At 38.2% G+C, this 12,066-nt stretch overlaps 1 protein-coding gene and 1 pseudogene across 1 annotated transcript; one reads left to right on the top strand and one right to left on the bottom strand.

Annotated features, from left to right (window-relative positions):
- Window positions 1-5,052: 5,052 nt before the first annotated feature.
- Window positions 5,053-8,330, bottom strand: LOC131331334 (uncharacterized; annotated as a pseudogene).
- A 1,676-nt stretch (window positions 8,331-10,006) lies between these two features.
- On the top strand, window positions 10,007-10,453 carry LOC131331336 (uncharacterized). Its single transcript, XM_058365225.1, has 2 exons — window positions 10,007-10,260; window positions 10,340-10,453. Exons 1-2 carry the CDS (start codon window positions 10,009-10,011, stop codon window positions 10,436-10,438), a joined length of 351 nt encoding a protein of 116 aa, XP_058221208.1. The 5' UTR covers window positions 10,007-10,008; the 3' UTR covers window positions 10,439-10,453.
- Window positions 10,454-12,066: the final 1,613 nt, after the last annotated feature.

Here is a 12,066-nt window from a genome sequence, read left to right on the forward strand (position 1 = left end):
ACTGTCAAATAGAGGGAGGTTAATTCTATTTTTAGGGCTTGTGAAATCTGACCAACAAAGGGGTGAATTTTGTTTTTATGGCATGTAAATTCTATCAAGTAGAGAGGGTGAATTCTGTTTTTATGGTGTGTGAAATCTATCAAATAGAGGGAGTGAATTCTATTTTATGGTCTAGTGTGAATTGTGTGCCATAAGGGTGTGAATTCTGCATGGTTTTTCTTTATTATTTTCAACTGGGTTTGTGAATTGTTTGTGAATGGGTGTGAATCGTCTGGTTTAGGGGTGTGAATTGTCTGGTTTAGGAATGTGAATTCTCTGTTTCAGATGCCAGAAAAATGGCGTTTTCACAGGCCTCCGACAAATGCAAAAATTAACACAGAGGCACAGAAAATGCAGCAAAATAAAAAAAATAAAAAACACATACAAATATTAAACAACGGAGGTTTCCATTTTACACAATGAGTTGGGGTTACAAAAGAAATGAAAATTAGGGTTTTAAAACCCCACAACACTAAAGAAACAAAAAAAAACCTTCAAATCGTAAACCCCTCTAGTGAAACCCTAATCAACCCTTGGTCCAGGGGAATGTGGAGGGCTTGGTGGAGGAGTTTCATCTTCGTCTTCCATGTTTGTGTCATCCTCGCCGTGGAAGGTTGCAATAAAGGCTGCATAGTCCTCATCTATCTCCTCGTCCATCTCCTCCTCCTCCAGAAACAAGACATAGTTCCGGTCTTATGCCACCTGGATCTGGCGGTGAAGTTCTTCTATGCGCTGTTGTTGTTCCAGCACCATGGCCATCATGGCGTCATTCTGTTGCTGGAGTGCTTGGACTCCTCTGGCCATGGCGTTGAGGGGGACGTCAGACATTTTTTAATGATTTTGTGTGATTGGTGGAGAGAAAGGTGAGGGAAGTAGAGTGAAAAGTGTGTATTTATAGTGGTGAATAGGTGTAATGATGTTGATGGTTGGTATCCCGAGAATACATTGCGTATTTGGGGTGTGATATTACACATCGATTTTTGTACCGTTTATTATTTTATTATTTTATTTTTGTCATCTTCTCACATCAATAATATGCTATTTTATTTTTTACATCCCTATGCATTTTTTTTCCCCGGGCATGTAAATTAGTATTTATTTTCAGGGATGTGAATTCTATTTTCTAGGGGTGTGAATTATGTAATTAGGGGTTTGAAATTGTTTGTTTCACGAGTGTGATTTCAGTCAAATATGCACGTGAGTTCCTTACAACACATAAACAAACAAACAAATGCAGCAAATGGTGGTTTCATAGTTCTTTCAGAAACGTAGAAATCAACTTATAAAAGCACAGAAATCAACTTATATGCACCAAGAGTTTGCATATAAACATAAGCAAGAGCTTTCCATCTGAACATAACTAAAGGATGTTAGATTGGGGTCACAAAAGAAGAAATTAGGGTTTGTGAAATCCTAAAGTCTGTGTTGGTTACAAAAGAAAGAAAGAAAGAAAGAAAAATCCTTCAACACTAGAGAAGGAGATTAGTACTTCAAAAGATTGTAAGGTTTTAAAACACTTGAACACCAGAGTAGCAACAAAAACACACCCTTGTCGTTAACCCCTCTAGTCAAGCCTTAATCAACCCTAAGTCCAGGGGACTGTGGAGGGCTTGTGTGGGGGTTTCTTCTTCGTCTTCCATGTCGACGTCGTCCTCATCGTCCGTGTCTGTGTCTTCGTCGTTCTCGTCGTCCGTCTTCGTCATCCATTTCGTCGATCTCCTGGTCCTCTAGAAACTGGGCATAGTGGCGGTCTTGCGATTCCTGGATCTGGCGTTGGAGGGCCTCTATGCGCTGTTGCTGTTCGAGTAGCATGGCCATCATGGCATCGTTGTATTGCTGAAGTTCCTAGACTCCTCTGGCGAGGGCGTTGAGGGGAACGTTAGACATGTTTTTGGGGCTTTGTGTGAGTGGGGGAGAGGAATGGGTGTGAGCGGTGAAGTGAAAAGTGGCGTAGTGCAGGGGGTTTTTATGGCGGTGAAAAGGTGTAGTGTGGGTGGTGAAAAGTGATGTTACGTTTCACATCCCTATGCAATAATAATATAATATGTGTTTATTTTATTATGTTTTTTATTTTAATTTGTGGGATGTGAATTAATTACAGAAAGTAAGGTAGAATTTTGTAAAATTAGTTGAATTCTATTTTTTGGGATGTGAATTAATGAAAAAAAAATTATGAAACGGGTGTTTGGGAAAAAAAATTAATGAAAGAAAGTAAACAGGATTTTTGTTAAATTGAATGAATTTTATTTTTAGGAATTACGTCTAACAGTGGTGTGAAATATGTTTTTAGGGCGTGTGAATTTTGTCAAATTGGGGGTGAATTTTGTCAAATGGAGTTTTGGATTTTGCCAATTTGGGTGTGAATTCTGCCAATGGTGCGTGTGAATTAAGCCTATGGTACATGTAAATTAAAGCAATGGTGCATATGGTGTATGTGAATTCTGTTTTTAGGGATGTATGGTGGGACAAAAAATTAATAAAAGAAAGTAAACAGGAATTTTGTAAAATTGGATGAATTACGTCTAACAGGTTGTGTGAATTAATGAATTACGTCTAACAGGTGGTGTGAAATATGTTTTTAGGGCATGTGAATTCTGTGAAATTGGGGGTGAACTGTGTCAAATTGGGAGTGAGTTAAATGGGGTGTGGATTCTGCCAATTTGGGTGTAAATTCTGCCAATGGTGTACGTAAATTAAGCCAGTAGTCACTTAAGCCAATGGTGCATGTGAATTCTGCTTTCAGGGATGTATAGTGGATATAAAACACAGAATCCGTAAACTATTACTACTATATCTCTGAATTGCAAAACTATTACAGTTGTTTCTTGTCTTTTGGGTTCAACTCGGTGTCAGTTCTCTTTGCATGCTCTTTACTTTTGTGCATCTCCAGCGTCCATGACTTTCTTGTCTCTGCAGTTAAGCTTGGCATGGACTCTCCTTGCCTCTTCTTCACTTATGTGCATTTCCAGCGTCCATGACTTTGATTTCCGGCTTAGTATCTTGTGTGTGATATCTGCCCTTATCTTTCTGACCTGATGCTTTGTGAGGCTTTCTGCAATCCCATCTATATCATTATTGATATAATGTTGGATGATGTAGCACACGATTGGGCCACAATCAAGTCTGCAGTAATGGATAAATTAAATGTATCAGTTGAATGCTTATATTTTCTTTTTGTGTTTAGGTTGGTAGTGACAGAGAAGTGGTTTTAAGACATACGAATTGGGCTGCTGTTTTGGTGTCGAACGCATGCAAGTAGTAGATGAGAAGTTTTCCAGTCTGGATGCGCGTATCTCTGAACAAATTTATTTAGTGATAGCCAGCCTCTGATGAATTTAGATGATAGATTAGTAACAACTAAAAGAATTGAATTCTAATACAGAGAGAAGATGGTAATTAGTGAGAAGTTAACCAATGGAGTCACTGTGTCAAAGTACTTGCCCCTCCCTTGGATTTTCAGCGAGTTGTAGTATAACCACATTGGTCGAGTGGTATCAAGGATGAGCAGCCTTGGATTTTCAGCGAGTTGTAGTATAACCACATTGGTCGAGTGGTATCAAGGATGAGCAGTGTCTAGTGGCTTTCTCACAATATTGGGAAGATCAGATATGACGCTGAATTTATGGCATCTGGCAGTAGTTCTCCAAACATTTGTTCATTCTGCTCACTGATGTTCAATAGAAATGTGTTCTGTTTTGAAGGATACAATAGGTTATGTAAGAAAAAAATAGTGCAGTAATTTATTTCTTACCATCAGGTCACCAGAGAAGACGTATGACCTATTCGGTTGTGATTTGATCAAACTGAAATTCGGAATGTTGTCGTACTCCTCAACCAGAAGTTGAACAAATTCTACCTTTATAAGCAAAAGGAGAGAGTATAAATCCCTTTCTGATTGAAGAATTTTCAGTCATATATATTACTAGGACTAGGTTGTTTGTATGTTCACTCCATATTGGTGTTCTATCAAATCTGTTGTACCGAAATCCTTCTATAACTCTGTACCGGTGAATTCCCGGCTGTTTGATTGCATAACAATTTTGAAAATAAAAAAAATTCTCACAGTCTAAGGACCCAAAATACATGGGTACATGAAATTTTCGGTAAAGAGGATTTGAGGGATTATTGTAACAATATGTGTTCATAAGAATCATAACTGACTGCAGCAGTCAATCCCCTAGCATGGGCGGGTCCAGATGAGCATACAGATGTACGGCTTTGGCCAAGTGTTTCTACTCGATTGATTGAAGCATCTCCTGATGAACCTATGCAACACGGCCAGCCAAAAAGCCAAAAAAGGAGTTTTGTGCCATCTGAAGGTATTGTGCGGTGCAGTAAAAAAGTTAGTTTATAAAGATCAGAACATGGTCAAGGTGGAAGAGCCTTTTCAATCTAGGAATGGTACTGCACTTGATTGTACAACTAGAACCCTTTTTCTTTATCTTTTTGGGTAACCGGGGGTTCGGCGTGTAACACGACACTAATTTTATCAAAGCCTCGTGTTTTGGAAATAGGGTATCATGTGGTCGTGGTGAACTTCAAGTTTTATTGGGGCCTTTTTGGTGCTTTTTTTGTATAAAGAGATGAAGATGGTTTTGTTAGTGACAAATGATGTGTGTGAAATATCCAAGAAGAAAACAATTCTATGGATATTTTAGAGTTTGATGCTACCCATTTTCACACATCGATCACTATGTTTAAGTAGATACTAGTGAAATTGATTTTCTCCTGTCAGTGCGTTTTTCAATTTTAGGGTGCAGTACTTTTCTTTTTTTGGGGGGGTGCGAAATCCCTCAATGTCCTTGCTTAAGTTGATCATGTGATGTATTATTGTATGAGACTCATTCATTTGCAACATTCTGCCTTATCATTGATATTGAATGGGATCAAGGAAGAAGAATAGAATACTACTTCTAACATACAAAAAGTCCAAGGCAAAGAAAGGTCACGTGAATATTCCAATTCTGATACTAAATACAACAAAACTACTACTAATATGATAGGAGTAATATATACTACAGTACATCTTACCAGACGTCAAAAGCAATTTCATTTGATGTCGTTGCAAGTCTCTCCATCCATGCATATCAATTTTTTTTTCAAGCATCTCCAAAAGAATTCCCACATTACTTCCGGATCATACTCTCCATCACTATTAAGCATCCAATAAATTTCTACCCTTGCACTAATCAAGGTTGAACTCCCTTTTACATCAGAAAATTGTTGCTTCCACTGTAGGAATTGAGATACTCCACGCATTCCTATTCCTTAGTATACGAGAAAGCATTGTTGCCACAGAGAGAGAGAGAGGGGTTGAAAATGGCTTATTAGCCAGTACTACAAATGACTATGGAAGAGAGAAGAGGATCGGCAGCTCCACTAATAACAGAGCACCCTTGCATCTTCTCATCTACAGCAGATAATTCAATGCTGCTTCTGTGATGAGCTCACCAGGGATTATCAAGGAAATACCCGGAGGGTATGGACATATCAGTTCCCCACATACTTCCCCACCCTCTTGGATACTCACCTTTCTTTTCCTTGCAAATAAGGTCTCTCGGGGGCTCAACCTTATGCTCCCACTGTTATTGTCATTATTAAAGGGCACAGCGTACTCCATGTCGTCTCCTTTTTCTCCTTGATGAATTGCTGGTAAGAAATTAGTTGCTGATAGATTTCTCAATTCTGACACGAGCCTTTGGATGTGCTCTCTATAGGTTCCCAACGTAATAGCTAATGTAATAGATCGAGTTCCAGTAAGTTCAGGAACAACTCCATAATCCCTACATAAGATTTCATCGGCCTCAAAACCAGAAAGCCCAAGCAACCATACACCAATACTAAGCCTCAAGGGATCAATGGCAGGAAAATTGGAGAAGCTTGGGAAGTCTAGGACTGAAATACCTGGAATTTCATTGATCGCGTTTTTTGTTTCGACCTCTAATTCCAGTGCTTGGTTGAAAACTGTTCCTGGGATTGCACTTAGTTGAGCCCTAGCAGCATCCAGTGATGCTAAAAGTAGATAACTTGAGCTAGTGCTTTGAAGAGTTTGAAGGCATCTGCATATTCTCTCTCTGTCTACAATATTTCCTGACATGTGTAACATTGATGACTGTGTAAGAGAGCACAAGACTTTGTGAGTTGATTGCACAGCAATATCTGCCCCTTGATGGAGGGCTGGATAAGGTAATCGGTGATGAAATCCTAGATGGGCCCCGTGAGCCTCATCGACAACCAAGGGAATTCTACGCAAATGACACAGCTTCGAAATCTCGGTCAAATTACTGCATACACCATGGTAAGTTAAGGAGGTGACAAAAACTGCAGCGGGTTTTCAACCTTCCTTTTCCAATTCCTGGATTGCTTTATCAACCTGTCATAATAGCAAACATATGCTTCACAGTTCATATGATTGTTCATATGCATTGCTAGAAAAAGTAATGGCATTAATACTCGTGTTCGTTTTCTGGTTTGAGATATTACTTTACCATTAGAAGGAAAAAAATTGCCAAGTTAAACTGGGAATGAAGCTTCCGTATATACACTTGCCTGGGATGGAGTGACCCCACCAGCAATGTCCCATTCAAAATCATACTCAGGAATAATGTACTTGGGTAATGCACCCGACAATACCATAGCAGAGATGGCTGATATATGGGAATTCTGGGGGAGAATAAGGTAGTCTCCTGGGGAACATGTAGCCATAACCGCTGCTTGGATTCCGCAAGTTGTACCCCCAACAAGGATCCATGTCTCAGATGCTCCAAACAGTTTGGCTGCTTGTTTTTGCGCATCTAAAATGGGCCCTGCTGGAGAAAATAGGTTGTCAAGCTCTGGGAGCTCAGGTAAATCATGAAGAACCCTTTACCGATAAGATGACTTAAAGCTGATGGTGCAGCCCATCCTCTGTTATGCCCAGGGAAGTGGAAACTAGCAGCGTTTTGTTGTGCTGAAGATTTTAAAGCACTAACAATTGGGGGGAGTTCATCTACTAGGGTTTTATGAGAAGTGGGATTGCCATTACAATCCTCTGTGATGATCCTGGTTTTTCCTATGGCGGTTGTCTTATCTTGCTTGTTCCCCAATTCTATGATGCTTCTTTCCTGCAATATGTTATGCACATTATTTAGTAAAGAGAGTGAGCCTTAATCAATGTAAATCACATTACCTGGATTTACAGAGGTTAAAATATAAAAGATTGCTGCTACATTAAACTGGTCCATACAGAACAATTGCTACTGAGTACCTCCAAGTTCCAACCATAACAAATTTTCGAATGCCATCGCCCAAAATTCGAACCCGTCACTTTTACCATATAGCCGTAAATAATCAACTTACAGTGCATGAGTGAAGACTAAACTTGCCTATCTGCTAACAATTCTGATCTTCAACCAGCCTATAAATTAACCCTTTAGTACCACATTACCCCTTCTTGTGTGAAAAATTAATCAATGAAAAGGTAATAGTGTAAATTCACATGGATAAGGGCAAAAAAAAATAGAGTGTGGATGGTAAAAAGGGGAGCGCAAAAATCACTAGCCTTCCAAAATTTGAGATAAAACACCTACTTTATGTTCTTAGAAAAGGCAGTAATCTAAGGAGATAGTTCAAAAAGCAATCCTATCATTTCCATGGCTTTTGGTTGTGCAAAAGCACAAAACAATACAACCAACAGATGGCCACTAAATCGGCTAAAAACTGGTACGCTCAATAAACGACCCCAGAAATGGTCACATTTTATGTCAAACATAGATTCTGTGAACTACTATAGGATTACCATATCTTGTCATCTTCAAGGAAGATGATTCAACTAACCAGTAATTTAGCATGTGCTCTCATTGTGATTCCACCGTCCCCTATGAGGTCTCTGACCCATGGCTCTTTGACTGGTGTGTTAGGTCAAGCAGACTCAAGGTCAAAAGAAGAGTGAGTCAATCAAGGCCTTCAGTTTGCCATCCGTCATGACACTGACAAATGCATCCACACTAAGTTCATTTAGCAATTTCTGGAAAATTTCGCAAAAAATAAGCAAGTCAGCTTCCAAACTCAAACAGATTATCTCTGGCATAAGATGCAAATTTATCCTTTCAAACTGACGGCTCACGTGCAAATCACTACTGGTTTCTTATATGCTTGTTCAACCCCAAATGACATTTGTGAGTGATAAAAGCACTTAGAAGTTAATGAAAATGAGCCATAACCAACAATATCATCGCAATTGAGAGGGTATGAACAGATGTAATCCCATGACAGCTAAGATGCATAAGGTTATAGAAAGCATAAATCTTTTGAAAAGTCTAAAATTTCCTCACAATGTTATGAAACATGTTCTTCCTCTTTGCATCAGGGTCGTGTTAACAACCACCTATGAGGCAATAGTTAAGGAGGAGAAAGCCAAAACTGTTAAAACCCCCAAGTAGGAGTAATATTTTTACATGTTCCTTTAAACTTGTACATACTATTACTTCTTATATACACCTGTTTTTATATGGAAATTGGCTACTGATAGCTCATTGGGCTAAAATTAGCTTTCTTCATTTGTACTATGGCCATGCCCGTGCTATTTTCGTTGGCTTTAATGAGGCAATGTAAGTTCAATTGTCCTCTTTCACATACAAACACAACAATAACTATGGAATCATCCAAACGGGGGGCTTATTAAATAGATTAACACTAAGTAAGTCTCGCAGCGAAAACCTAGAATGGGTTTGGCAGATATATAAACCTGAGAAACACAAAACCTCCTCCTCAACTTTGTAATGGGCTTGAAACCCCAACAAAGACTTCCAAAGCTGAGACTAAAGCTCTGCCCAAAAATCAAAGGGAATAGATTACTAACTGCAGTAGCTTTCAAAAGTAGCACCAGGACAATGTCAACAGCAACAAGAAGAAGAAGAAGAAGAAGAAAGGAACAAGAAGATTCATGTAGTACGTATATAAACTTTAAAGACAGAGATTGCAAAGTAAATGTATAAGGAGGAGAGAAAAGGACTGAATTAGTGGAGTAATTATCAAGGAAATGTTATCTTATCTTATATATACAGCCCCTGCAGGGAAAAGAAGATTGATCAAGGAAAATCTTATCCATCTTACCATCCCTAAGCCACCAAAGCAGTAACCATCTCATCTGTTTCTGTATCTGTCTGTCTGTAAATTACTACTATAACGGCCCGTTTGGATGCGGGTAAAGAATTGGGGGTATTAGTTAATAAGGGCCTGTTTGGATGCGGGGAAAAAATTGGGGGTAAAAAATATGAAGGGGGGATAAGATAATATGGGGTATTAATTTTGATGGGTTGGCCCACATTGATTTGATGTCTATGAAGGGGGGATAAAATAATACATGGTTTGGATGGGGTATTAAAAAGGGGGATAAAATTTAACTTCGTTTGGATGGTTTATAGAATGGGGGGATAAGAAGGGGTGGATGATGGGAAAAAATGTCAAATTACTATTTTGCCCATGTGCACAGTTATATTTGATTATGTATTAAAACCAGTATATAAATTTAAATATCAATATATTTAAGCAATTTTGCACAATTGGAAGTATTAGAAAATGAATTTATTAAAAAACGTATATTCTATAAAATTTATATTAAAAAACGTTTTTAATATAAATTGTTCGTATTTATGTATGATTTTTTTTTTTGGAAATTGTTTTTGTTTGTTTTAATGAAAAGACAAATTAGGATAGATTTGAATGGAATGTATGATTTTAGATTGAATGGAAAGTGAAAGTTGGTTGAATGGTGAATGGTGGATATATTTTTGAATGGTTGATATGTAGTTGAATAGTTGTTGAATTTTTGGTTATAAATAGCAAGCAAACTTGGTTCAAACTCATTCAAAAATTTCAATTACAAAAACTTGTTTCATATTTCATTTTTGTTGTATGGCTGGTCGTCCGTCTCCTCGTCACAATTGGGTCCAGGATGAGGAGATGCTGTTGATTTCGGAACTGAAATCAATGGCGGTGTCCCGATTGTGGACCACCAGCAGTGGACACTTTCGTCCAAGTTACACGAGCTACTTGAAACGTTTCATGAACAATGATTTTCCCGATGCTAGCATTGAGGAATGGCATATTGAAGCGAAGATAAAGAAGTGGCGCCGTACTTGCTTCATCATTGTCAACCTACTTGATCGTCCCGGGTTTGAATGGGATGCAAGTCAAAACATGGTGGTGGCTGAAGACGATGTTTGGGATGCATTCATTCAAGTAAGACTTAATAAAGTGTTATAAATTTTTGTGAAATGTCAAGATATTTTTTGTTCTTAATTTTTTCATTTTGACTTAGGTTAACAAACAAGCTAGGGAGGCAAGAGATGTTCAATTTCCACTGTTTGAAGATTGGCGTGTTTGCTTCATTTCTCCTCCCGAAGAGCCCGAGGAGTAGGTCAAGATGGCGGAAAAATAAATAGCATTATTCATAGATGTTATGTCATTTGTTATCTCTGTTCATGATGTTCGAATATAATGTTAAAACGTCTTCATTTAAAATAAATTACAAATTGTCTCCGTTCATAGCATGTGAATTTTACATAATATTGGAATGTCCAACTTCATTCGGAATGGAGAACAAGTGCCAACAAAATACAACCTACGAAACCTAAAAAAAAACATAGAACAAACGATCGGCATCCATTGATTTCATGTTGAAGTCCCACCGCACTTGCAGATGCAAAAGTTTTGGCTTCCAACTTTGTGAGCTCGTATCTCTTCTCGTGAAACTTGAGCAATGCTTCTTCGGCTCCATCGAATGTCTTGTATCTTTTCGCCATGCTTCCTGAGTATCCATTAACTTGGAGTTGAGCTTCTCCCCAAGTTGTATAGATGCCCGGCTTACGGCCAACGAAAACCACCCAATAATAGTCTTTTTCTTCACCTGTCATTGAATATTCTATTCGAAAATAACATTATAAGTCACCACAAACGCATGAACCAAAATGCCTCTTAATCATTAATAAATAGTTGGGAAAAAAAAAACCGCATTTGGCTTAAATTTCATAAGTACAAAACAGAGCTCAATACTTGCAGTTTTAAATCAAATGAAACAGAGGGCAATCTAACAAAACATAACCAAATTGCTGCATAAGTACATTACGTAAACATAGACCCAAAACTTGCAGTTTTATACCACAAACAAAGGGCATCCTACTGAACCAACCTCTGCATCTAAAAACAGAACCAAACACTTGCAAATTCATCCACAAACACAACCAAATGGTAGCCAAAATCTGTACCACCACACACACATACACTCACTCACAAAATTAGAACCAAAACCTTATGCTTATCCCACAAAATTGAACCACAATGTAGTCACAAAACTGAACCAAAATACTTTAGTTTTAACACATAAATATAGGCCAGAAACATTGATACAGTTTTATCTCATGTATCCATTTGGCTCAGAAATGTTTCATCATAGCCACCAACATATGAGGGCTTATTTATAAAATATTCTAACTATCTGTTAGAAATCGAGACACATATGAGGGCTTATTCGTAAAAGATTGAGAGGATTACCTACCAATATCTCATGAATAAGCCATCACATGCCTCTCAATCGCTATTAAAGAGTTCAAAACCAAAATTAACGCATTTGGCTCAAATTTCATCATCGCCAATTGACACAGTTAGGACACACTAAACACAAGTAACAATGCAGCCATAAATAGGATCAGTTTTGTAGTCAACTAGCAATGCAACAAGTCGCAACACCTGGCTCAGATTTGTAGACAACTTTTGTAAGGCACTAGGCTGCAACATGAGTTGCTAAATAACCCTCTCATGTTGCCCCACCTAAGTCCCTAACGTGTCTTCTTAAATTTTCATCATAGCCACACATACGCATGTACACAAATAGTAGCACCAGCTATAGTTTGAACATGTTCAAACAGAGGCCAACATCTGTAGTTTCAACGTGCTAACAAAGGGCACAAGTTAATCCAGAAAACAAAACCACAACCTGCATGTACCAACATAACCAAAATGCTGCATAAGTCCATTACATAAACATAG

This window comes from Rhododendron vialii, chromosome 6a, assembly GCF_030253575.1.
Source record: "Rhododendron vialii isolate Sample 1 chromosome 6a, ASM3025357v1".
NCBI lineage: Eukaryota > Viridiplantae > Streptophyta > Magnoliopsida > Ericales > Ericaceae > Rhododendron > Rhododendron vialii.